Source organism: Trichoderma ghanense (assembly GCF_004382785.1).
Source record: "Trichoderma ghanense strain CCMA-1212 chromosome Unknown scaffold_10, whole genome shotgun sequence".
NCBI lineage: Eukaryota > Fungi > Ascomycota > Sordariomycetes > Hypocreales > Hypocreaceae > Trichoderma > Trichoderma ghanense.
Genome location: NW_027395673.1, coordinates 509796 through 534721, shown reverse-complemented (window position 1 = coordinate 534721; position 24926 = coordinate 509796). Strand labels below are relative to the sequence as shown.

General features: G+C 52.6%; 13 protein-coding genes across 13 annotated transcripts; 9 read left to right on the top strand and 4 right to left on the bottom strand.

Annotated features, from left to right (window-relative positions):
* Nucleotides 1-640: 640 nt before the first annotated feature.
* Nucleotides 641-1437, bottom strand: CCMA1212_007769 (uncharacterized protein; the record flags this gene model as incomplete). The annotated part of the gene is given in 3 exon segments (XM_073704931.1): nt 641-938; nt 999-1422; nt 1434-1437. 3 exon segments carry the CDS (start codon nt 1435-1437, stop codon nt 641-643), a joined length of 726 nt encoding a protein of 241 aa, XP_073556423.1.
* Nucleotides 1438-1509: 72 nt separating this feature from the next.
* Nucleotides 1510-2881, bottom strand: CCMA1212_007768 (uncharacterized protein; the record flags this gene model as incomplete). The annotated part of the gene is made up of 5 exons (XM_073704930.1): nt 1510-1561; nt 1885-2087; nt 2122-2258; nt 2805-2833; nt 2877-2881. 5 exons carry the CDS (start codon nt 2879-2881, stop codon nt 1510-1512), a joined length of 426 nt encoding a protein of 141 aa, XP_073556422.1.
* Nucleotides 2882-4054: 1173 nt separating this feature from the next.
* Nucleotides 4055-4369, bottom strand: CCMA1212_007767 (uncharacterized protein; the record flags this gene model as incomplete). The annotated part of the gene is made up of 1 exon (XM_073704929.1): nt 4055-4369. One exon carries the CDS (start codon nt 4367-4369, stop codon nt 4055-4057), a length of 315 nt encoding a protein of 104 aa, XP_073556427.1.
* Nucleotides 4370-4654: 285 nt separating this feature from the next.
* CCMA1212_007766 (uncharacterized protein) lies at nt 4655-5197 on the top strand (the record flags this gene model as incomplete). The annotated part of the gene is made up of 2 exons (XM_073704928.1): nt 4655-4851; nt 4933-5197. 2 exons carry the CDS (start codon nt 4655-4657, stop codon nt 5195-5197), a joined length of 462 nt encoding a protein of 153 aa, XP_073556426.1.
* Nucleotides 5198-5611: 414 nt separating this feature from the next.
* On the top strand, nt 5612-6173 carry CCMA1212_007765 (uncharacterized protein; the record flags this gene model as incomplete). The annotated part of the gene is made up of 2 exons (XM_073704927.1): nt 5612-5711; nt 5818-6173. The coding sequence occupies 2 exons, from the start codon at nt 5612-5614 to the stop codon at nt 6171-6173; spliced, it is 456 nt and encodes a 151-aa protein (XP_073556425.1).
* A 1842-nt stretch (nt 6174-8015) lies between these two features.
* Nucleotides 8016-10877, top strand: CCMA1212_007764 (Calcium permeable stress-gated cation channel 1; the record flags this gene model as incomplete). Its single annotated transcript, XM_073704926.1, has 4 exons — nt 8016-8153; nt 8237-8401; nt 8472-10627; nt 10685-10877. 4 exons carry the CDS (start codon nt 8016-8018, stop codon nt 10875-10877), a joined length of 2652 nt encoding a protein of 883 aa, XP_073556424.1.
* A 713-nt stretch (nt 10878-11590) lies between these two features.
* CCMA1212_007763 (uncharacterized protein) lies at nt 11591-14068 on the top strand (the record flags this gene model as incomplete). Its single annotated transcript, XM_073704925.1, has 2 exons — nt 11591-11708; nt 11778-14068. The coding sequence occupies 2 exons, from the start codon at nt 11591-11593 to the stop codon at nt 14066-14068; spliced, it is 2409 nt and encodes an 802-aa protein (XP_073556431.1).
* Nucleotides 14069-15076: 1008 nt separating this feature from the next.
* Nucleotides 15077-16022, top strand: CCMA1212_007762 (Short chain dehydrogenase andI; the record flags this gene model as incomplete). The annotated part of the gene is made up of 2 exons (XM_073704924.1): nt 15077-15295; nt 15354-16022. The coding sequence occupies 2 exons, from the start codon at nt 15077-15079 to the stop codon at nt 16020-16022; spliced, it is 888 nt and encodes a 295-aa protein (XP_073556430.1).
* A 553-nt stretch (nt 16023-16575) lies between these two features.
* On the top strand, nt 16576-17096 carry CCMA1212_007761 (uncharacterized protein; the record flags this gene model as incomplete). Its single annotated transcript, XM_073704923.1, has 3 exons — nt 16576-16663; nt 16724-16819; nt 16915-17096. The coding sequence occupies 3 exons, from the start codon at nt 16576-16578 to the stop codon at nt 17094-17096; spliced, it is 366 nt and encodes a 121-aa protein (XP_073556429.1).
* Nucleotides 17097-18073: 977 nt separating this feature from the next.
* On the top strand, nt 18074-18520 carry CCMA1212_007760 (uncharacterized protein; the record flags this gene model as incomplete). Its single annotated transcript, XM_073704922.1, has 1 exon — nt 18074-18520. The coding sequence occupies one exon, from the start codon at nt 18074-18076 to the stop codon at nt 18518-18520; it is 447 nt and encodes a 148-aa protein (XP_073556428.1).
* A 2098-nt stretch (nt 18521-20618) lies between these two features.
* Nucleotides 20619-21057, top strand: CCMA1212_007759 (uncharacterized protein; the record flags this gene model as incomplete). The annotated part of the gene is made up of 2 exons (XM_073704921.1): nt 20619-20647; nt 20712-21057. 2 exons carry the CDS (start codon nt 20619-20621, stop codon nt 21055-21057), a joined length of 375 nt encoding a protein of 124 aa, XP_073556619.1.
* A 520-nt stretch (nt 21058-21577) lies between these two features.
* On the bottom strand, nt 21578-22705 carry CCMA1212_007758 (uncharacterized protein; the record flags this gene model as incomplete). The annotated part of the gene is made up of 1 exon (XM_073704920.1): nt 21578-22705. The coding sequence occupies one exon, from the start codon at nt 22703-22705 to the stop codon at nt 21578-21580; it is 1128 nt and encodes a 375-aa protein (XP_073556620.1).
* Nucleotides 22706-23893: 1188 nt separating this feature from the next.
* On the top strand, nt 23894-24316 carry CCMA1212_007757 (uncharacterized protein; the record flags this gene model as incomplete). The annotated part of the gene is made up of 1 exon (XM_073704919.1): nt 23894-24316. One exon carries the CDS (start codon nt 23894-23896, stop codon nt 24314-24316), a length of 423 nt encoding a protein of 140 aa, XP_073556627.1.
* Nucleotides 24317-24926: the final 610 nt, after the last annotated feature.

Below are 24926 nucleotides of genomic sequence, written 5' to 3'. Positions count from 1 at the left end.
CTTCTTGACAGGGCATAAACGAGTACCTTACATCGCAAAACGATATGTTGCGATATAAATGCGATATGCTATGATATGACATCTCTCTGTGCCTCGCCTCACAGCCCATGCACCGAATCAACCCGTTTCCCAGTTAAGAAGGAAAGAAAGAAACTGGGTATGAGAAGTCACCCAAATCTCTAGTCTCTCTTTTCCCAAATCCACTCCCTAGCCCTGATTTTTAAAAGCACATGAAATCCCATCCGCTTTGAGAGAAAAAAAACAAAGCAATCGCAGTCAAGCGCCGTAAATCCAACAAGTAATTGAAAAAAAAAAAGAATGATTTTTGAAATGAATATGTATGAGAAAAGGGAGTAAGATGGTCGATGTGGAGCGCCTGTTGAGCTGATTCGGTTGTTGATATGTTTACGTCTGTTGAGCCCGGTCGATGAGACTGTATGCACGGAGAGCTAAGGCTGGCTTTGTCGTTTGTTCTGCGACCAACGTATTCGTACGAAAGGCGGCATCTGTCCGGGATGAAAAAGTAATAAAAGATTGTATAAAGGTTGCGAATGTCGTAGTGCTCGTCTTGATTAGGCTGCTGTATAAATTGTCCTGTCATCCCATCTCTTTTTCATTGAAACTACATTTTCTTCATTTCTCATGATGAGGAGAACGGCCACAGCTTTGTCGTCGTGCCGCGCTTCTCAGATGTCGAGGTAAAGTTCGGCAGAGCTGCAGCGGCCTGCGCCTTGTCCTGGTAGGTCATGGGGATGCCGGCGCCGGCTTCCGCGGCGGGCACGCCGGAGCCCCAGGAGTTGGTGTTGCCGCCGGCTTGCCGTCGGAGTTCGCGGTTGCGCAGGTAGCGGCGGCGCCAGATGCAGGCGCCAATCCAGATGCCGGCGATACCGACGACGAGGATGACGAGCATGACAACCCATTGCCAGTGGTTGGAGATCCTACGGACAGTCAGTATCTGGAGCAGTGAAGCAAGCAAGGCTGCCGGGGTGACGGCCTACCAGTCGCCGCTTGGGGCCGCGTCTGTCCGCTGGGGAGCGGAAGCACCGCCGGTGGTAGTCGTGGATGAGGTGGTTGTAGGCCCAGCTACGTTCTTGACGTTGCAGACGCTGTGGTACCAGTTGGTGATGGAGGCCATCCCGTTCGGGTCGTCGGGGCAGGCATTGTCGCAGACGCCGGCAGTCGTGGTGGAAAAGGGCGCAAGGCGAGTGTCGAAGCAGAAGCACGACGTGTAGGCGGCAGGCGTGTTGGTGGGAACGGCCGGAGGCACACAGGCGCCGTTGGCATCGTAGAGGTGGCCGCAGGCGGCTGCGCAGGCGGGCAGCTTGGCGCGATCGGCAAAGGGCACGAGGGTGGTGATGGGCGCTTGAGCAGCTGCGGAAGTGTTAGACGGCGGACCGCTCGGAAGTGGGAGAGCAGGGAAGGCTGATTATTACCCATTGTGACGTGTTGAAGTGCGCGATGAAGGCAGAGGCCGGAGGAGGAATCAAAGAATATGTACGACGAAGTCCGTCACGGAAGAAGAGCGAGATTGCTTGAGAGAAAGTTGACGCCTGCGTCAAACCTTTGAAAATGGAAAATCGAGAGATGTTGACAAATTTGTTGTTGGTTTCAGAAAAAGCGCTTGTTGAACTCCGTGCGTGGGTCAAGCAAGATGCGTGAGCGAAGGACGAGAGGAAGAAAAAACAAAAGTTGAAGGCTCGAGAAAGTCGTCGTCCGGTCAGGCGAGGGCCAAGCGCGTCGTGTTGCCGTCTTCAGCACCGAATCTTTTCGCTCTCTTCCAGAGGCGTTTCTTTGTTTCCGTCTTCGTCGGATCTGGATTTATTGCGAGAGCGGCTGGCTTAGTCGAGTGGAGAAGGACAGAGAGAGTTCGGCGTCGATCGTGACCGGCAGCGGCGGAAACAGAGGAAACGGCGCGTGTATGGCGAGCAAAGGAGGAACCGAAGCGACAAAGTAGCGAGAGGAAGCCCGGCGCGGAAGAGGCTGGCGATGGACGCGGGTTTGGTGTTTTGGGCGGCGAGGCGAGGTCGAGGAATGGCGAGGCGAAGGGGAGGAGAGAAGGAAAAATAGAGTGGAAGCGCAACAAGGGACTGGAATGGATGGAGCGTGTAAGGATCACCTCACTGGATCCCTCGGATCAGTGGCCGCTTCAGCACTTGGCGCAGGGCCGAATTGGCTGTGGGCGCCCTGGTTGGGCGTCCGTTTCCAACTGACACAGCCCTCGAGCGCTAAGACGGGCCCCGTCAGGAGCCAACGAGGGCCTGTAGAAGCCCGTATTCAGCGCCATGGGGGGGGGTGTGCGTCAGCGGGAAGTGCGGCCTGGGGGGGAGGGTCTGACGGGGGGTGTGGGGCAGCAGGAGGAGGAGGAGGAGGAGAAGAAGCGTTTTGGTGAGTGACGATGAGTTGGTGATGAGTTGCGATGGAGAGGTAAAGTTGAATCATGGAGGATTTGGAGTCGCTGTGTTTGTTGAGATGATGCGCTCTACAAGACGCTGAATGTCTGCAGGCGAGGCCTCAGCCCATAGCAGCTCGGCGAATTCCATCCAATTCATAGTCGAGAACATTAGTGCTTGATGTTAGTGCTTCCTCAGGTCGTATTCTGTCGCTAGCGGGATGCGGAGAGGGCGGGTAAATGCAAACAACCTTTGTCACTGTTAGGGGCGCAAGTATCCCGGATGTACATGGAAAGTGCACACAGCCGCGAGCAATCAAACAATTCGAAGCCAAGCAATTCGAAGCAACACCACAATGAGGTCACAGCAAACGGCTCCAGAATTTCAAGACAACTCCAACGAAGACATTCTCACAACTGCCGTGTCCCGTCAATATGCAAGTCCTTCAGACAAGTGTTTCGTCCCTTGGCCCCTAATGCCCCATACGTCATTTCTGCGTGCAGTCGGTACCGGTACTACTTGCACCCTCAACAGTTGTGCCTTGCCTTATCGATTGCCCGCGGATCATGTCCCGAGAGTGGAAGGTAGAGTTACATAATGCCGACGGAAACACCACCTAACACACCAAGAAAGATATCTCCTCATCCTGTCCTTTGTCTGATCACCATCTTCACGGCTGGAGCCGTGCGCGACAAACAACCCCCCCCCTTCGAGGCTGGCCAGCTGCCACCGTGCTTCGTGCCTAGTGCTGCTTGGTAGCAGGTAGCAGAGCAGGTGGCAGGTGGCAGTCGCACGTCTCTCACCCCTGTCACCCATCTATGATCTCCGAAACAGGGGCTCAACAGCGGTTGGATCCGTCATCTCAATTCTCGTCCTAGCCTCGTGCTCGCGCTCGCGCCGCTTGGACCCTGTCCGTTAGCTGAGGAAACAAAATTACCACCAGGAACTGTCTTCGATATTGCTTCTACCGCTGCCTTGGACGTACGCTACTGTGGCCAGTCACCTGGCCATCTATATGGCCTACCTTCTGCTCCATCCTCCGACAATCTGGACTACACCTGGCTGCCAACATTACGGCGAAGCAGAAGCCATCACCACCATGGCCCGATTCCATCCCGTCTCGGGGCAATCCTCGGCCTTGTGCTGGCGGAAGAATACTCGACGCTGCTTACCGAATACAGACCGGTACGAGGCTCGGAGGATGAGTCTCCCGTAACCAACCACTACCTACGGGATCCTCCGGTACGAAGTATGAGTATGCAGGCCTGAGGCTGTGCTAAGCAGCACGACACCTTCGATAGCTACTCTTTCTGGCGCATACAAGTCACCACATACAAAGTACGAAGCACACCGCGAATTCGAAATTCGTACCAAAAACATGTTTTAACTTCCCATTCGTGTTCCGTCGATGCTCAGCCTCAGCCTCAGCATCTGCATGAAGGGCCGTGCTCAGTTCTCAAACTTGCCCCCCACCCGAATCGCCCTATCCTATCAGACCCGGCGCTGGTACCTGGTGCAGCAAAGATCCAACGAAACCCAAGTCTAAACACCTTTGGCATTTTCGACTCATTTACGGCCACTGGTTCGGTCTACCTCCTGAGATTCACCCACGGCCCCCAAGTCCCTATGGGGCAAAGTCCACAACCGCGGAGAACATCATAAGGCTATTTGCCCGAGCCTTGAGTGGCCACTGTCGACCGGTCATCGTCATTCTTGGCTTTTGCATTCTGTCGCCCGCCCTGGTTGCTCGTTGCAATGCCAACGACAGTCCCACGAGCAAGCCAGGGATCGCACTCAGACGTGAACCTTTGGATCCCGTATGGCACCTGCACCTGCGAGATGGCTGTACTCGATTCCGTTAGCACTCTTCGCTCAAGCATCCAGAGATTGCATGTCTTGCTGGTCTTGGGAAGGGACCCACTGGGCTTGTTCTTTGCCTGCGGCTTTGCTTGCGAAGTGGTTGTGTTGTCTTGGGGCATCTTGTACAGATGGAGATGGGTTGATATCAGTTGCAAGGAGCGGTGTTCCGGTGTCCTTTGGCAGATTGTTGAACCCAAACCTTCGAGAACGCGGCCCTTCTCCTCGGGACACCCTCTCCCTTTATACTTGGTCGATCCTGCTTCTCCGGTTCCGACTGATGGAAAACATCAACATTGCGGCCGTCTTCTACAAGAAACTCCTCTCAGCCAGTCCCAACATGTCACATATCACTCAGCCCACCGCACTGTCCATTCTGTACATGTGTGTAAATATCACGCCGCCATATGGCCGTTTATTGGCAGCAAGTCTGCATTCATGAAGCTGACGTGCACTTCGGCCCTTATCATACAACATACGGAGACACAGCATGGATGGTTGTGCCTGGACTATGCTGCTCGACCGGGATCATGCGGGATCGGAACATCAGCGTGTCTTGGGCACGCATTGCATCGGTTGGGCAGAACGGCCAAAGGGAGCTCTCGTTTGTGTAATGGACGTGGCACAGAAGATTCTTGGAATCAACCTTGATATGTGTTGATGTGAGCTCATGCTGTTGTCTCAGGATCTGGGCTCCATCAAGTGCTCTTCCCAGCATTTCTGCTCCTGAAGGAAGCGCTCTCCTCTTGTCAAACATTCAGCCACCGCTACACACTCCATCGCTCGATGTCCCCTCGTTCGCGATCTTTGTTTCAAGCGCAGTATCCACGCATCCAGGTACTTCGTGCTGCTACGCGGTTGAAGCGATGAGCTGGAGATGGCTCGCCGAGATGATCTATATGTTACCTCTGTGGCAGGTGCTTTTCAGTGACGTGTTTGGTCGAGCATAATCTTGAGACATGCTACAACGGGCAGCTGCAGTGTGCGACGGAAGCAAGGAACCTACATGGGAGAGCATGTCATCTCATGAAAGGTCCATCTTCTCTTGCTTTCACCGCTCCTTGTTCTCCTTCAAGCAGGAAAGGCGAGGCTAAGCCTTTTTGCTCGGCATGAGTGACAACAGTCGACCGAGAACCCCTGAGAGTAGGGAATCGGTTGCTATTCGAAGCATGGGACGCCCTCGGACGAGATTTGAAGTGATATGGTCACAGTCGTCTCAGAGGTAGAGATAACCTTTGACCGCTCCGTGTCATGCTTCTACCCCACAATCTTATCTTTTCTCTGGCACTTCCGAGGCATCAGGCTGATAAGTGCCGACGTCTTGAGCACTGGGTCGCTATCCTGGTTCCGTCGTACATTGGAAAATGGAAGCAAAGGTTCAGCCCATGAAACCCTCTGCCGACGGGATCCTGCTTCCGATAGGGCCATCCGTCCACTCAGCATCCGCCAGCCGAGGCTGGGCTCGTATGGGGTACAGCATCTGACAAGATCCTTTTGCTGCCGCAACGGTTACTCTCGAGACTCCTCGCAGAATCTCGAACTTTTGGTCGGTCGTACTACACTAACGCAGGGGCGCTCGACGCCAAGCCACGGTACTCAAGTCAGGCCACAATCACCAAATATGCTTCTAATTTCCAGCTCTCAGGTGAGTTATGCGTTGTCTGTATCAGTCTGTCGCCGAGCAACAAGGGCTTGGCAAACCCAAGACTGGCGCCCCTATGCATGCGCTTCGCAGACGACATCATGCTTTCGTATCGTGATATGGCTACCATGTGCGTCTGCGAGGCATCACAGCGTTCGCCTGCGCTTCCTGCCTGCAAATCCATGCAGCTTGACAAGGTGGGCCATGTCGACGCACTTGAATCCTCTCAGCAGCACTGCTTGCGCTCCTCTGTTGGCGTCCGGCTCCCAGAAGGGCAGCCCTAAACGAAGAAGAATCCAACATGGCAAGGATTACGTGGCTATGGCAGACAGACCATCATGGCTCATGCTTCACACTCAGGAAGCCCAGCTGGTCCCTGGCCGACTCTCTGTGGAACAGCACAGGGCCAGCGGAAGCTGTTCCCGGTCTCACACAGTCTCGGAATGTTCAGCACATGATCACGACTGCTCCAGCGAACAACGAACAACGACCAACTCCCTCTCGGTGAGATAATGAAGCACTGTGCCACACCCGCTGGTGGTGCTTTGGTTCGAAATTGCGCCTTTTCAACGTCTGACAAGTTCTACCCAAGCACTCACGTCTCGTACAGTGACGAAATGGCAGGCGGTGGGAGCTTAGAAGCTTGTTTACTCCTTGCTTCGCGAACAGGCGCCTGGAAGTTCTAAACTTCCTTGGAGGTCTCTCAAACGGTTTTCATATGCTGTGATACCCCAGGCACATGCTTTTCACATGGGGCTTGGCCAATTGCCGGATGATATGAGCCGCCGAATCGTGGTTGGTAGGCAGCCAAGTTGCTGATCTCACTGGTCTAGGACTTGAGCATGAGGGTAACTCGGTTTCTGTTATGATGACATGGCGGCCACCCTCGAAAAATTTTTCTCGACAAGGGCAGGGCAGTTTGAAGTTATACTCGGAATGTGCCACAGAATGGATTCCGTGTTGCAATGTGTCGTTTCAACTCACCGGGCCCGAATCTCGATGGCTAAGCGTTATCAGCGCTGGGCTTCGACCCATGGAGGAGGAGGATGCGGTTTCAAGCAACATTTCTGTAATGGTACGTGAACCAAGCATGAAAAGTTGTGAAAGAGGGTGGAAATTGGCTGTGAAACTCGAGTGCTGGGTTGAGCCTATCCAATCTGCGTTGTCAACTCGACGTAAGAAAGTTCTCTAGGACTCAAGGACTCATGGGGCCCATACGGCGAGCTTGACAGGCCTAATCCGGGGACATTTGGAGGTATTGTGAAAACTGATAATGCGACAAGCTGATCCTCTCACGAGAGGATATGACGGCTGTCCTGGATTGGTTGATAAAGGGGCGTTCTATGTCTGGTCCGGGCTCTTTACCACCAATCGCTACATGGTTCGTCACAAAGACCTCCCACGATGGTCCGGATAATTGGACATGTAGGGACTGCGGTTACCCCATACGTTCCAACTGATTGGAACTGTATCCATTTCTTCTTGCCTAGCTGGGACGTTGGGTTGCGGTGTTCGCCGTTTAGGCAGAGACATGGGAGCCCGACTTGAGACCAATGGACGTCTGATCGGACCACTTTGGGGGAGGAGAGTCATGGCATCTGGGGACTGAACCACGTGGATTGAACGGTGATGTGTTGGTTGAGGTTGTGACTTTGAAAGATTCTACACGAGTAATACCCGAGGTAGCAATGGATTGGCAGAGAATAGTAGAAGCAAATTACCTATTGACCTCGACATGTAAGTGCAGCCTCCAGGGTCAAGTACACATATGTATCCGATTTGATGACGCCTCCTAACTGTGGCTGTGGTGGCGGTGTGTCTCGTCATGCATCAAATGCATTCAATCACAGAGTGCTGCAGACTTGAGGTCCAGTGATGTTTGCCACTCCAAGCAGTTCGCCTGCAGAAGCCTAGGTGCTGTAACCTGCAGTGCTTGAGCGCTGTTAGCGCATGAATCGTGCATCAAGCTAAAGCGCTACGTCACAAGACTTTCCCCCTAACAACCGCGAAACCCACCTTTACCTATGCAACCTCTCCTTGTCCTTGTTCGCGGAGCTTCTGCTTCTTCTTTTTCCTCGATTTCTCGTCTCTTCTGTAGCCCGGACACGGGAGGAGAATGAAGCATCATGTTCGGTGACAACGTCAAACCAGACAAGTGCGATGGCGACGACTACGTCCGGCCGGCGTCCAAGACGGTGCGCGACCTTGAGGTGCAGCTGGTGCTGTCGCTGATTCTAGGCGTCGGCGCCCTGATTGCCTTTTGCGTGAGCTCCCCCCAAACATGCCGCATGCATGCCTTCGACAATCACTGCTGGATGCTAATTGAGCCTGCCTTGGACGCTTCCAGATCCTGCGCCCGCGATGGCCGACGCTCTATGCCGCGCGCAAGAGGCGCCTTGATCCCAACATCGGCCTGCCCCCGCTGACCGACTCTTTCTTCGGATGGATCCCCAGGCTGTACAAGGTGTCTGAGCAGCAGATTCTGGCGTCGGCGGGACTAGATGCGTTTGTTGTGCGTATCGCCAATGGCTTCAGGGTTGAATTCATCGAAAGACGACCGCGGCTAATGTGTGGTTACACAGTTTCTGACCTTTTTCAAAATGTCCACCCGCATCTTCGCCATCATGGCCTTCTTCGCCGTCGTCGTCCTGTGGCCCATCAACTACAGCTATCGCAACTTCTCGCCGCTTATAGGAGGCAACAACACGGCCGGCGACGGTGGCGACGACTGGGACGACCTGTATAAGCCGCTTAGCTTGCCCCTGGGCTCGGCCTCGCTGGGCGCGGCGGGAGACGGCGTGCCAAGAGACAAGAGCGCCGAGAGGACTTTCCTATGGGCCTACGTCTTCTTCACTTACTTTTTTGTCGGATTGACGATTTACTTCGTCAACAAGGAGACCTTCCGCATCATTGGGTACAGGCAGGACTATTTGGGGTCGCAGTCGACCCTGACGGATCGGACGTTTCGCCTTACTGGCGTACCGTCATCGTTCAGAACCGAAGCGCGCATCCGGGCCGTCATCGAGAAGCTGGGCATGGGCAAGGTCGAGGCCGTATCGATCTGTCGAGATTGGAAGGCTCTGGACGAGATCATGGAGGAAAGGAACAGGATCCTCCATAAGCTGGAGGTGTCTTGGGCGCGTTACCGCAAGCAGCAGCGGTACTCGGCCGCCAATGGTCGCAACGACCGAAATGGCCATGCCGAGTCTTCCCGGAACGATTCCCACATCACCGAAGGCGATGAGGAGACGGGCGAGAACTGGCGGCTCTTGGGAGATGATTCTGACCAAGCCCACGTCCACGTCAGCGAAGGCGATCGACCGCAAGTCTCGCTGCGATATGGCTTCCTCGGACTGCGAAGCCGAAGGGTCGATGCCATTGACTATTACGAGGAGAAGCTCCGGAGACTCGACGACAAGATCCACGACGCTCGGAAGAAGGAGTACAACACCACAGACATGGTGCTCGTGACCATGGACTCTGTCATGTCTTGCCAGTTGATCGTCCAGGCCCGGATTGATCCCCGGCCTGGACGGTTCCTCACCAAGGCTGCGCCGTCGCCGTCGGACATTGTGTGGAAGAACACGTACGAACCTCGCGCGGTGCGGCGGATCAAGGCCTGGGCGATTACCATCTTCATCACGATTCTCACCCTTGTCTGGATCTTCCCTACAGCATTCCTTGCTTCTTGGCTCAGCATATGCACTGTTCAGAAGATCTTGCCCTCCTTCTCCGAATGGCTCGAGTACCATCCCATCATCCACTCCCTGCTTCAGAACGGCGTCCCTACCTTGGTGGTGTCGCTGCTCAACGTTGCTGTTCCCTACCTCTACGACTTCTTGTCCAACCGCCAGGGAATGATATCTCATGGCGACGTTGAGCTGTCGCTCATCTCCAAGAACTTCTTCTTCACCTTCTTCAACACCTTCTTCGTCTTTGCTGTTTCGAAGACAGGAGTCGACTTCTGGAGCGTGCTCCAAGACTTTCTCAGAGATACAAGCAAGATTCCCAGAGCCATCGCGGCTGATGTGGAAGAATTGTCCGTCTTCTACATCAGTTTCATCATCCTGCAAGGCATTGGCCTGATGCCCTTCCGGATTCTGGAAGTCGGAAGCGTCTTCCTCTTCCCAATCAACCGCTTACTGGCTCGGACCCCACGAGACTATGCGGAGCTTAAGAAGCCGCCCGTCTTTCAGTACGGCTTCTATCTGCCCACCTCGCTGCTCGTCTTCAACCTGTGCATCATATACAGCGTGCTGAGGTGGGGATTCGCCATTCTGATCTTTGGAACGATCTATTTCGCGATTGGGTACTTCACTTTCAAGCACATGCTCTTGTATGCGATGGACCAGCCGCAGCACGCGACGGGAGGCGCGTGGCCGATTATCTGCTACCGCATCGTCGTCGGCCTTGTGGTGTTTGAGGTTGTCATGGTTGGCCAGATTGCATCCCTCTCGGCGTTTGTGCAGTCGGTGGCTGTCTTCCCTCTCATCCCCTTTTCGATCTGGTACAGCTACTACTTCAAGAGACGATATGTGCCACTGATGAAGTACATTGCTCTGCGAGCCATCAAGCCCGCGCCAGGCTCTGGCGCCGACGAGGCCGTCGTTGACGAGGAGGAGTCTGATGACGTGAGCCCGGACCGCTCTCAATCACGAGAGATGCTACGGAGAGGCAGCACGTTGGACGAACTCAAGGAGAAGGGCTTGACGTTTGTCAACCCGAGCCTCGTCGTGCCGTGAGTACTGCTCTTTGACTGTTTATATGATCTACATGCTAACATGTACAACTTTAGTCTCGAGCGGCCATGGGTCTACACTGATCCGCCCCCGATCGTAATGACTGACGAGGAATCAGAGACCGGGTCCGCGGACGGATCTGGAGAAGACCAGCCCACACTGGTGCTGCCCAATGCGGACAGCTCTTTGGGCATCGGGGAGGATAACGTGTGGCTTAACGCATCACGACGTGACCGAAACTCAAGATGAGCGAACCCGACATTGGCTTGAGATGGGCTGCGTTTGATAGTGGGCTACATTTGGGTACGCGAATACGGCCGCCGCTCTGTTTGGGGACGTCGAACCTGCTTTTACTGCTTACTGCCTTTTCGTTTCTCATCTCGCGGCGTTATTGATTCATGGCTGATTGTTACCACCTATTCGCAACGTTCCCTTGCAATATCCCTTTCTTTCCACGCTGGCTGCGATTCCCTCTATGCCCTTTGCCGCTTTACATATGGCAGGAACGATACCACTGAAATAGTTAGATAGCGCCTTTCTTTGCATGACTTGTATAGGTGTTAGTTTCGAGGAGGAGCGATGAACTCTGATGAAGGAGAGCTCGACAAGGAGTTAATATTTGTGTCAAGAAGAATGTCCATATGGGCGTATCGCCGTTTCCTGCTGAATTGGAAGCGTCGCTTACCTACATCCACCTGCTTACCTGTTGTTCGTACCCTCACGACCCAACCTAAGTTATCACATCGTACGTCCTTTTATCGAGTATTGAACCTGACCTCAGAGAGCATCACAGAGAGAACATACATATACACAAGCAAATTGCGAAAAGCCTCCTGGACAGGAGGCCAGCCTGCAAAACGTCCTCGCAAATCTTTGTCTCGAGAGGTGTTGCCGGAGCTCGGTCGACGAGATCGAGAGGGACTCGGCAGCGACCCACGAGCATGAGCACGCCTGGCGAGACAATGGCCGTCGTCGCGATGGTGACGAGCGGCGACAGGAGGATCTACGCGCTTCCTGGGCAGTTGGCGGATGTGGAGAAGATCTTTGGGGGAGAGTATGGTAGTGAAGAGGACGAAGATGGTGAGCTCACTTCTGTCATGTTTCCATTCGTGGCGGAATGAGGAGGAGTACTAACGTGTGACTTGGGAGAAGATGATCCTGGCTCAATGAGACTACCCAACGAGCTGCTGCAGCAGATTTACTACCATCTGTCACCCGCGGACTTTGATGCGGCGAGACACACGTGTCGAGTTTGGTATTCCGCGTCGTTTAACCGCGAGCTGCTCACGAGCATGCTGAAGCAGGGAAGATGGTGGAGCAGCATGTTGAGCATCCTATCACCTATGAGAAGAACGCCGGCGTCGAGCCTCAGCCGTGAGGCCATCATGAGCAAGTGGTTAGCGCGGGAGTGCAGCCTGTTGGGCGAGCAGCAACGCCGACAGCAGCATAGGCCTGCCTTTGTGGAAGTTGGACACACGGATTTCAGTGCTGCGGTGCTTGGGAGTATGCCTGGGGACTTGCATGGGGCCATGAGCTTTACCGTGAGCCTTTACGGCAGGTTTCTGATGGCGGCGCATGGCCGCGTAGTCTACATATACGAACTGAACCATGTGTGTTTCCCGGAGCGGCTGATGTGGGCGTTGCCGATTCGGCGGAGACAGGGCATGCCGCTGGGGCTTTTGAGGCCCGTGACGAGGATCTTGTGTCCGCGGAGGGTGATTTCGTGCAGCATGGATGCGTCGGCGGAGAGATACTCTGTGGCCTTTCTGATGGAGGGACGTGTTGGCATGGTGTGCGATATCATGGCGGACAGAACGGGCACATCGAGCCCTTCGACGCCTCATATGGATGAGGAGGCTGCTGCTGCTGGGGGATATGGGGCAGATGAGTCGTTTGCATTCCCTTCTGATATCGCATGTTCGTCTGCTTCTGCATCGGCTTCCGCTTCCGCAACCTCCTCTGGGTCAGCATCTTCGTCATCGACTCCTTGTGTATGCCAGAATCGGCTGCCTTGCCTGCCTGTGCCACTGGAAGAAGGCCCGCGGTCGGTCTATCGCAACATCTGCCATCCAGACGACCCTCCTCGATCGGTGGCCATCTGTCCTCAGAGAAAATGCGTGGCGTTTGGATGTTCGGCCGGAATTGAACTGCACTGGGTTGATGCCATGACGGGTCAGGATCTCAGTAGATGGTTCCCGCTCACGTCTCCGAGCGACTTTCTCTACTTCCTACCACCGCGAAGAGGAGTCGACACGCCGAGAAAGCTGAGGTTGATCAGCTCGACCGCTGGCCTTGGTGGCCCCATGGACTTGCTGCAAGGCATCGTTGACGGATTCAGCACTTCGCTTCTGGGGACAGGCAGCTCGGCCGTGGTGTCCTGTCTTGATGCCGAGTCTTGGTACCTGCGGCACGGCCGCGATATCTATCTAGAGGCCAGCGGATCGAACGGCCGTGCTAATGCAGACGACGATGAACGTCTCCTGAGCCGCAATGTGCCGCGAGACAGCCCTCTTCGACGCCTCGTTGCTGCTAGTGCAGATCACTTCCGGGCAGTGCCGCTGAGCGATGGCTACCATATTCTGTTTACCGATCCACGCACGGGAAGTCTCTGTCTAGGGACCGATGCTCCCGTGGGATCTCTTACCCGTCTCCTTCGGAAGCTGTGGTTTCGCCCTCCGCCCCAGGCACAATCACCGGTGCCGCTATTGTATACTGCGGGAGCCGATACGCGACATGGCGTCCGTGTCGTTGCGACTTTTGCTGCTGGGAGACGAGGCGATGGAGAGTCCGGTCAACAGATCATTGTGTTTTACACGGTGCCTCCCGACATCTTTCACGACATACGCCGAACTGATGGTGAAGCTCGGTCTACCGGATATCCCGCCCGTGACGACGGATTTGGTCGTCCCGAGCCGAGATACGTCGCCGTTGACTCGTTGAACGATCCGTTTGGAGATGATTGCCCATATCCACTCGAGATTCATGGCCATGTCGTGGCGGTCTGCGGCAACCTTACCGAAATCGCGCTCAACTCGTCTCCAGACTTGATCATCTGGGCATTTGCTGCCGAGGGATGGGCCAAGACGTGGGCTTTGAATACCGGGAGAAGTGAGCCTCCATTTCGGTCTGCTTCTCAGCGAGATGGCAGTATTCGACAGGTCGATGCAGATGGCGATGTCCTCATGGCCGGACACGCTCGACCGTGGAAGCAATCTTCGGGACAGAGTTCTCTGGATTTCAACCTCTTTGACGGCGCCCACACAAGTGATGTTGAGGATGAAGATGCGCCAATGGCGCAAGGACCTTATTGCTGGGGCAAGAGATGCCATGTCCGAGGCCAGATCTGGGAGATGCAGGATGATGTGGCTGATGCCCTGAGCATCGACATGATTGAGGAGGTGGGAAGCATTACGCGGGTGAATGTCGAGCTCTTGTCCTAGGGATTTAGGGGGAGGTAATTATCTTAACAGTATTCTTAGTATAATACACTCTTATATATATATATCTTGTCAGAAGTATTCTGTCCTTTGCACTAAATGAAGGTAGATTCGTATCATGCGCATGAAAGTGTCGGTAGGAGAGACGTTGGTGATCACTGCCCTGGGTAGAATATGCGCAGTACTGACAAATGCGTGTCAGAATCACGAGTAACAGTATATACAACAATGGATAGTGAAAATATGAGACTCGAAGGACATTTACAGAAGGTGATGCAATACGTTCATAGTCATTATTAGCGTATCTAATCGGTTCTTACTCCAGCAACCCCCGAAAAAGCAGCGGCTTCTTATTCCGAAGCCACTGCTCGATTGCTTGCTAATAAGTTTCGCGGATTGTTACCGTCGGAGATTTGCCGGCCAATCACGTTTGGCCCAGAATTCCCACGAACTTGCCCATTATTAGAGGAGAGCCCTGGGTTTTGCAACTTCATTCGGATAACAACTTCATCGGGGAGGGGTAGGGGGGAAAGGCTCACTGACCGAGTTTCGTAATTCCGGTGGAGAGGGGATACGAACGAACATTCTGGTTTCGCGCCTTTGGAAGTCGATGGATGCTGGAGATTTGAAATCAGTTTGTGTGTAACATGCAAGTATGTTTGATGGAAAGTGACGTTGAGGAATGTGGAGATTTGCTTGAGGGTGATGGTTGCTCTCAAGTTGACTTTGAGGGGAGGGCTGACAAATGAAATTGATGCAGGTCTTTCGAACAATTGAGCATGGGGCTTTACAGTTATCGATGAGTATATGGGGGCGGTCTAATATAGAACGATGGGGGTAGACGGAAGGTAACCTCTTTGGAGGATCTTGGAAGATATAAAGATGGGGTGTCGGGTGCATCCTTGGACATTGCGTTGCAGTCCCGTTGTGCAGCAAACACCTAAAGAAAGACCAGTATCCCAAGGCTCCGTTTTCTGCATCAATAGATATACCAACCAAAACGAGTTCACCATGAGCTTCCCAGCAGCTACCGCGAAATATCACCATGAGCCCACTCCGGCAACTGACCCGACGCAGGAGCCCCTATCAGCGGCAGGCAAAACCGTCCTGGTCACGGGTGGTGGAACGGCAATTGGAGCAGCTACTGTTGAAGCCTTTGCAAAGGCCAGAGCGGACCACATCTTTCTCGTCGGCAGACGTCTTAATCTCCTCGAGGAGGTCGAACAAAGGGTTCAGTGTTCTAAAACACCTACAAACCAGGACTTCCAATCTACTAACATGTTTTCAGCTCGCGAAACGATATCCAAACACAACGTTTCACGCCATGCAGACGGACCTTTCAAAGGAGGACCAGGTCAAGGATCTCTTCCAGCAGATCAACAAAGTCAGCTTCCTCGATATCCTAGTGGCCAACGCCGGATACCTGCCGGAACCTGGACCCCTTGCTTCCAGCGAAACGAGCGAGTGGTGGAGGGGATACGAGGTCAACGTCCTCGGAACCTATCTTCTTGGAAAGCACTTCCTCAACCAGTCTCAGCCCGTGCGAGGAAAGCCCGTCTTCGTCGGGGTCAACACCGGCGCAGCTCACATGGGTCCGGCCGCTAGTCCCATGAGCGGCTACGTCTCCTCCAAGCTGGCCACTGCTTCGGTGGTGGAGTTTCTGCAGGCCGAGAACCCGAACATCAAGGCGTTCAATGTTAGTCCTGGAATTGTGAAGAGCGACATGGCCGACAAGGCGAATATGCCGCACCTGCCGCCTCAGGACTCTCCGGAGCTGATGGCCAACTTTGCGGTTTGGCTTGCGGGCCCTGAGTCGGACTTTCTGAGTGGGCGTTTCCTGTGGGCGAATTGGGATGTGGAGGAGTTGGTTGCTGTGAGGGACAAGATTGAGGCGAATCCGGGATTGTTGCGTCTCGCTTTGGAAGGTTGGTGGAACGGTTTTGCGTCGCTCAAGTGAGTGGCCTACGAGACAGAGGGTATTGTTTTTGACCGATTGAGATCGTCCATCTTTACTTTTAGTCCAAGATGACTGTTTCGTGCATGGCGGTCTTATTTCATAGCAAATCAGACAATTGAGTCCGTTGAGCTTCCGATTTGTCCAAGTTGACATCATGAGGTGATTGTTCTTTGCAGGCTTTTACATATATGAGGGATTGATACACGAGTAATCCCCGAAAGGAGAAGAACATCTTGCTGAGCATTTGCTGGACATTACATGTGCAAATCGCCCATTGCTGTGCTCTCTTGCCCTGGGAGCCTATCAGACAGGATCGATGTAACACAAGGCTCTCCCTTGCATCGGAAATACAGATATACCATGGGGACACTGATTGGTTCGTATACATGCATTCAGTTGCGACCTGAAATCTTTCTCAGAGCCTTTGTCATTTCTCTCCTCATTCAGGCAGCAATCAGCATCCAAACGCTGTTTACATCTTGGATCAGGAAACTATATTCAACCCAACAACCCCGGTCTACGTCAACAGCATTTCGCGTCTATCGCATTCGCAATGGCACCTATTCTGCTCTACTCGAGCGATAGCCTACAAGGCCTCATTCACCTCTTCGACACCATACTCGAGTGGCTCTCTCAGCCTCGTAAGTCGCAACGGATGGATTCTTGCCCAGCATCCTGCTAATAAAGGACGCGCGAAACAGATATCCTCGCCGTGATCCTAGCCTGGGCGATTACCTTCACCGCAGTCTGCACCTTGATACTCTGCCTGGGCTTCGGACCCGTTGGCATCGGAGCGGGTACGTTCGTTTTTTTACATCCTCCACACACTCCAAATATGAACAAGACACAAAGGAGAATTTTGCGGTGTGGCAGTCGGCTAATGGGCGTCAAGGAACGGTTGCTGCGGTCTTCCAATCGTGGATGTATGGAGCATTCACTCCCGCCGGCGGAATATTTGCGACGTTGACGAGCATGGCGATGCTGGGCACCTTGATGCCGGCTGCGTCTATTCTTGCTGCTGTGGTGGCGACGGGAGCGGCCATAGCGGTTTGGGCGTTGGGCGTTGGGCGATGATGGTCCGAGGTTGTCAAGAGCTGGCGGATTCAGACTACTTCAGAGGGAGATTCCAGCATCATGATGCCAACGCTACTTGGGTTGTAGTTAGTAGTACAACGATCTACATGCATTTGTTTCTGCCTGTCCTCAGGGCCAAGTCATCTTTATACACGCCCAAACACATCGTTGGTTTTAGACACTTCCTCCTTGAGCGACTATACGGGTACTGGAGTTGCTGGTCTGAATGATAACATCCAAAATAGCACGCCTTGTCCCCCTGTTCTGGCTGCAAAATGGCAAGTTAATATTAGGCAAGCTTCTCTTTTTGCAACCTCGGCTGAATAGATGGATGAATGGAATAATATGTCGTCTCCAAAGATCCACACGAGGTCACTTAATAGGCAACGCATCATTGTTTAACAAGAAAAACTGCCGGACTTGAATAGGATCGTGGGCAGCTTCTGGCCCGGAGTACAATGTCAGTCCCCGCTAGTTGAGTCCTATTTTGTCCTCTAACTCACGGACTGCCGAGCTCGCAAGGAGACAATAATTCACCCGAATACTTTGTCATCTCAGTACTGACTGCCTCGTGTCTCCATCGTGCTGCTGGCGGGATAATTGATCCGCCGCTTACCTACATCCAAACGGGCGTAGATGGGGGTCTCCGGCATCAAAACCCGGGGACGGACCAGGGGAGTGAAGTCCCGCTCCTGGCAGGGGCTGGGCATGATCTTCGTGGAGCACGTCAGAAACCACAGAGACAATATGAAATCAGTCAATGCTGACGGAGAATACTCGCAGAGTGTTTCCGATACAGGTGGAGATGTCCCGACGACAGCATTGAAGTACGTATAATTTGCGGATGAAATCATGTCTGATGCTACGCTGCCCAGATATAAATACAGACGCCTCTCCTCCAAGTCCAACAATATCCTTACGGCCACCACCCTCGGCAACAAGCAGGTCTCAGCCTTGTGAGAACCTCATCTACCAAGATGAAGTCCCCCGCAGCCATCGCGCTGCTCGCCAGCCGCCTCGGCACAACCGTCGCCCAGCAAACCACCCCCCTCGGCTCCGTCACCTTCAACGCCCCCCAATGCGGCGGCGGGAAGAACAACAATATCAACGCCGCAGACTGCAACGCGGCCGTCCCGGAGCTGCTGTCCGCTCACTGCACCGACGGCGTCTGCACCATCCCTCCCGCGGCTCAGGGCGCCCAGGAGTCTGCTATCTCTGTCACAGTCGGTCACTGCGAGGTCATTATCGGCGCCTTTGCGAATGGAAACGCGGTTACGTTTGACGAGCAGTCTGTGCAGGACGCATTTCCTGATTTTATTTCAGAGTGTCTTGCTACTTCTGGGGGCTTCGGCAGTCCGCTGCTGGTTTCGACGGATGGAGTTCTTCGCTTGGTCATTTCCAACGGCGAGAGCGGCGGTGGCTAAAGGATGTTGCGAGGTAGAGAATGAACGATGGACTTGAGTGTAATGGTGTCTATGAAGTGTGTAGGAGATACGTCAGGGTAGCATGTGAATTATATGGAGGCAATTGAAGGCAAATATGGTGTGAATACACGCTTCTTCCACCCCGCCTTTCGAAAACGTATGGGCTCATGACCCTTGAAAGTCCGTATACTTCAGAAATGCTTACCTTGGGGAGAGACCTTGTTGCTGGCTGCTTCAAATGCCCCAGTGTCTGCTTGACTCGCGTACCCATTTGCCATGGAATCTCAGGGTCCATTTCCTTGTCGTGGTCACATAGGGGGCAAACGCTGGGCGGGAGCTAGGCTCATCCCGCAGACCCGTCAATTAGCGTGATGCGGCTCGACTTCGAGGTTAAATACACGAGCAACGAATACCTGGGTTAGGTAGGATTCGAGAGTTCCTGAAATTTCCACTCGAGATCACTGCACGTTACGCTTCCTGTTTATACTACTTCGTCGCCATGAGCGACAGCCAAGCTCTATTGGGCCATTCTTAGGGCAAAGCCTGTCTTGTGACGAATACTCCATGCATGCAATCAGGGCTCTGCAGGGCTACTGGCCCGTGTGAGAGGTGGCGCACATACAGGGAGCGAGCTCAATAAGCCTGGAGAGAGAGAGAGAGACCTTTGTCATGTGTACCGCTGTCTTTCTACATCGAATTTCTCATCCTTTCTCTTTGTGCTGTGTTGCCGCTCCGCTGCCGCAGATTGTCACTTGGAAGTGGCCTTACTCATAGCACCAGAGCTTTGCACACAGCCCGCAGCTCGTTCGCCAGGATCCGTCATGCTTCAGTACTCTTCTTCACACCGCGTATGCCGACATCACATTCCAGCCAGCGTGCTATATGCTATTTGCACCATCCTCACTTAGACGCCCAATATAAATGAAACAAGGCAATCCAAGGCAACACACTCGTGGACGAAAAGAGCTACAAAAAGCACCAGTCGCATGACAACTCATCACATCACTAGGTTGTTCGTCACTCACCCAGCTTGCCTTGCAGTCCAATCAGACTCCTTTCTCCAATGATTCTTCGGTATAGAATGTGAAAAAAGAAAAAAAAAAAAAAAAAAAAAAAAAAAAAAAAAAAAAAAAAAAAAAAAAAAAAAAAAAAAAAAAAAAAAAAAAAAAAAAAAAAAAAAAAAAAAAAAAAAAAAAAAAAAAAAAAAAAAAAAAAAAAAAAAAAAAAAAAAAAAAAAAAAAAAAAAAAAAAAAAAAAAAAAAAAAAAAAAAAAAAAAAAAAAAAAAAAAAAAAAAAAAAAAAAAAAAAAAAAAAAAAAAAAAAAAAAAAAAAAAAAAAAAAAAAAAAAAAAAAAAAAAAAAAAAAAAAGAGGAAGGGGGAAACAGAAAGCGCAAAGATGAGGCAAGAGACAAGGCGCGAGGCAAGGTCAATAGCGCCGTATAATCGGGCATGGCCGCATGTTTGCCTCGACGCCTGTTCGGTCGCCTCATCTCCATCGAGCATCCATGACTCCGTTTCCTTATGTCTTGTCGTCTTCTTTAGAATCATGAGTGTCTGGATTTCGTTCGTGCCTTTCTGTAAGGGACAGTAACTCATGCGCAGTGTTGCCCCCCACCATGTACCTTGCAGAGAGTTGTGAGACCGTCCCATCCCCAAATAGCCCATCTTACACTCAAGATATCGTTCAGTACGTTTCCCTTGTGGGAACCAACAATACGAGAGTGTCAATAAAGAGCCGGACACATCTTTGACCACGCTACCATGTCTACATGTTAAGTGGGATGACGTGGCTCAAGTCTCGGTCGACATTCTCCCCCCTTGCAGCCCAAAAATGAGGCTCCCAAACTAGCGTAAAGACTCGGTCCCAGTAGTGTGGAAGGCGAGCACGTACTCGACCAAACGTTGGCGTACGGCGTTAACGGGTGGCTTGAAATCTCTTATGGCTCCTTAACATGTTCCATAGTGTTAATGGTGTACGGCAATAAAATGATGTACAGCTATAAATAACGGTCTTCCCATCCTGAACTCTCTGTGGTCGAGCCAGTGCGTCTCTTTCGAGTTCCATCCTCAAAAAAAGGGTATTCACTGGAAGTCCAAGATGTCAGTTTCCAATGTCTCTCCCTTGCTGTACGATACTGCATGCCCAGACCTGATGGTATGTGCCATTGGCTGACATCTTGACTGTTCTTAGCACCTCTTACGACAACGCGATGCAATCACAAGCGGATACCAGGAGAAACCGTGTCTCAAGGCCCTCCCGCCGACCTTCGAATGCTTTGCTCCGCCAGCAGACGTCCGGGGCCAGTAGTCGTATGACAGCAACACCCAATGACCCTCCTGCCCCGAGAATTCCCTCGGAGCTCGTTCTCAACTGGATTGCGCAAAGGGCGTCGGGAGGAGCTGCGGTTGTGGGAAACAGTGCTGCCAACGGTGCCCATCAGACCAACACGGCAGCTGGAGAAGGGGCTACAGTGGCTGGCAACAGAGCGTGGGGCAATAGGACCAGACAACGGAATAGGGGTTGCATCGTGATGTAGACTATATGTTGGATAGGGGTACGTGCCTTTTCTGGTATCGATGTGGACGATTTCTTGATGCTACTGTCTTGAATTTGGGGGAATCAAAAGCTATAGAAGTTGTCTTTGTTCAACTTTGCTGTGATCACACTTCCTCTTACGTGGAATCAACGACGAAGTTTTCTCAGAGCTCTCTTGGCATCAATGCATTGCGAGCAGAACATCATCTGCTTGAAATCTGGTCGAAACTCGTCAAATGACTGGCCTTTTGGGTTGTTGTCCTTCCAAGCGAGTGGTAGCTGGCGGGCCCTCGATATTACAATACCGCGCTTCTTCCAAGTCTTCGCCTTTGGGTGGTGCAGCTGTAGTAATCTTTGGATTTGCAACTGGTCTATAGATGCAATCAAGTTCAATTGTTGGCTTTCCCCCACGCAGTCATTGCGCTTTATCCGTCCGTATGCATTTTCACGTGCGTTGTTAATCACGTTCGTCTGTCGGGAACCGCAACTCGCCCGATTGTCTTCAATGACTATCACGCATGTCAGTCAATCTTTGTCGCAGAGGCCAAATACTTGTTGACTCTACCTTGAGTAAACATCGTCACTCCACCCCTATCCGTCCAGGCAAGTTGCTCTACAATCGCCCTTGTGACGCAAGCAGCAGTTGCAGAGGCAAACGCCTGCCATCGCTTATTCTTATGCGAATCCCCATAGTCGAATGCACCTTTGATCACGATGCTGGGAAGTTCTTCCCATATCCCAGCCGCCTCCATCTCAAAGGCGATCATGTTCTCTTCAGAAGCAAGTGTGTCTCGGTCCTGGCCGGACCTCATCACGGTATCGCCTGAGCCGAACGTGCCGAACCATATTGCCGGATCTTGATGCGAGATGTCTCCTTTTTGACATGATGACAGTTTTTCTTCGAGCCGTTTCCGGTAGACCAATTGATGGCTTTGACACTGCAATTCTTCGCAGGATGCGCGCAGCGCAGTTTCGCACACTGCATTAGGTGATTCATTGCAGATGATGCAGTGCTTGTTTCGATGTTTATGAGGGTAGTTTGCTTCAAAGAGTCTGTCCTCACGGATGCCGGGATACTGGTATTTGGCTCCGTAGCCAAGCCTGGCAGTGCTCGTCTGCAAATCTAGCAACAGGCTTGCTGTCCTTGCCGTGAGCCTATCCCTCATCGCGGACACTTGCAGTGCAGCCAAGATGTTTTCGATTTCTTTGCGCGGCTTGCTCAGGTTGCTTTTAATATTGTTCTTGCGCGCAAACCTCCCCGGATGCTTGGTGCCCAAGTCATATTGGACTACGCCGGTGCTGATGATGACATCTCCTAGTAGGATATCGGCGTGCTTGCTTCGAGGAGCCGCCGCGCAACCTCCCACCAAAGCGACCAGACGCAGTCGAGGGAAGCTTGCGTGAAGGCTGGATGCCGCATTGGCTGCAGAGACCTTGCCGATGCGCGAGAGCAGCAGTAGGACGATGTTGTGTTTGCCAATGCGTCCGGCGCGGTAGTTGTTGGCATCTCCTTGTGCTTTGCCGTAGGTGTTTTCTTCTTGGTCCCAGAATTCCTCGATGACAAGGCATAGGGCTTCAAATTCGACTTCCAGGGCGCATATAAAGGCAATCTCGAAACATTCGCGCCGTGACGGGCGTGGGAACACCATGATGAGTTGTGGTTCAAGTAGAGATTGCCGCAATTGATGGAAGAGTCCAGCGCCTTTGACCTGTGTTGATGTCAGACGATGAATATATCGAGAGCAAAAGGAACCCTTTAAGACTGGGACCCAACTCTCGTCATTCCCTTGGACATGGAACTCAGATATCAGAAATCCGAATAAGCATAACTGCAGATATCTCAGCCCACTCTGAAGGAGGGAGAGCACGATTCATGCCAAAGCCAGCAAGTAAGGCATGCCTACAGGGAGATGCATCCGTGTTGTCAATCTGCAGACTACTTGTCAAAAGATGAATTGCATAATGAAACGCTTGGTAACTCAATTTTACTGCACTCTACTTGGATCACAACAGCTGACTATGGCGAAAGGACGGAAACCCCCCATGTTTCACCGATCAAGGCATGCACTTCTGCTTGTACTACGCTGTACAAATCACGCAGGTTTCCTTCTGAAACATGCCAAACCAAACCACTGCTGTGCGGCTGGGAATTGTACATTTTGCCCTGAGAAGGCTGAGGAATATTCGAAGGATGCCGGGTAGTGCCGTGCTTGGCGAGGCTGTCTGATCCATTTCACGCAGCTGCGCAGAGTTGTATGCCCCCCNCCCCCCCCCCCCCCCCGTAGCAACCCCCCCCCCCCCCCCAACTCTTCCCCCCCCCCCCCCCCTTCCAAACCCCCCCCCCCCCCCCCATCGCACGTCTACGGACGTACTTGTCAGCCCTCCCTGCGCACGCCAGCCACGTCAACCCACGCCATACCGAAATCCAGCACCCTCAATAGACGGTGTGCAATCGTGGCACCAGTTGCGTCAAAGAGATCCCACCAAATGTCCTGTACAACTGTGTTTCTAAGATCTACTTGCCATTGATTGGACCACATCAAATTATGCTACTGCATGTTTTCATCCTGAAATGCCCAGGCAGAACCGTTGGCACAGCCTACATGCACTGCGGCTCCGCGTAAGGTAGTTGTTGATGCGGCTGAGTGGCATATTCCCAAAGATGTACTGCAGCCGAACAAAAGTCCTGCGCACGTGTTACCGTCCATCCGCCTTGGGCACCCAGGGAGTCATGCGTGGAACCATACGACAGCAGGATAAAAGAAATTGCACTCTCAAACTTCACCACTTATGCAGGAAAGACTTGGAAGCAGAGAGTGATGTGGTTGGGGGGCCATATGGCTTCCGGGAATTCGGCCCAAAGCGCCGCTCGTCAATACAATATTGCGTTCCAATTCTCCTTCTTCCAGCGAAACATCACCATCAACCCACAAAAATCATCCAACCCTGAGAGAGAACACATCAGTCTGCGGATCCAGGCCTGCGAGGAAATTATTCAGCGTGACGCAGACCTAATGGCGAGATATACAGGGCGCATTTACAGTCTCGTCCGTGGCCACCCCCCAATCGATTCCGATACCCTGGAAGACCCCAACCATCTTCTCTTCATTGCAAAGCGAATGCTTGAAGCTTTGGAGCGGAAGAAGAGAGAATACCAGCTCATTGGGCCCCTCCAGGTGGCAGGTGTGCAAGTATATGTCGACAAGTTGACAAAGCTCCTCCTCTGGTTGGAAGCTCTCATCAAACTCCAGTCGTCTTGAGCATGTAGCCAAACAAAGCACTTGCCTGGTCTCGTATCCCCTTACTTCACTCGGTACGTTGTCATGAGAAAAGCCCCCGCAAAGAAAACAACGAGCGATACCGTGCCTTACATAGCTTAAGCCTTTCAGCGAACAAATCTCTCCGACGAAACCATCATCAAAGGCTTCGGCTCCCTCGCTGATACGCGACCGTCCTGGATCACCTTTAAAATGGCCTAGCTTCAGCTTCCAAGTGCCCTGCGACACAGGAGTCGAGCCTTTGAACTGCATTTGCATCCGGCGGGAAGAAGACAGGCATCCAAGCCTGGCATGCAATCCCCTTCTTCTCTTTCCTTTTTCCTTTCAACTCCCCTTTTCTTTTTTCCAGCAGCGTCTTCATCTTCCACAGTATTCTGCTTCAACACCAACCAGGGCTTCACATCGGCTTGCATACACCATCCGGCCAATACTTGGCGCTGGCAACTATCTTTCATTTACGGAACCACAACCATTTTCTTCTTTTGTACAGGAGTATTTCAAGTACCAACTAGACATGACAAGCCGCGAGGCATTGGGACAGAAGGTTTCGTACATCTTCATGGAGTTGTAGCAAGGAAACAGAGAGAGCTTG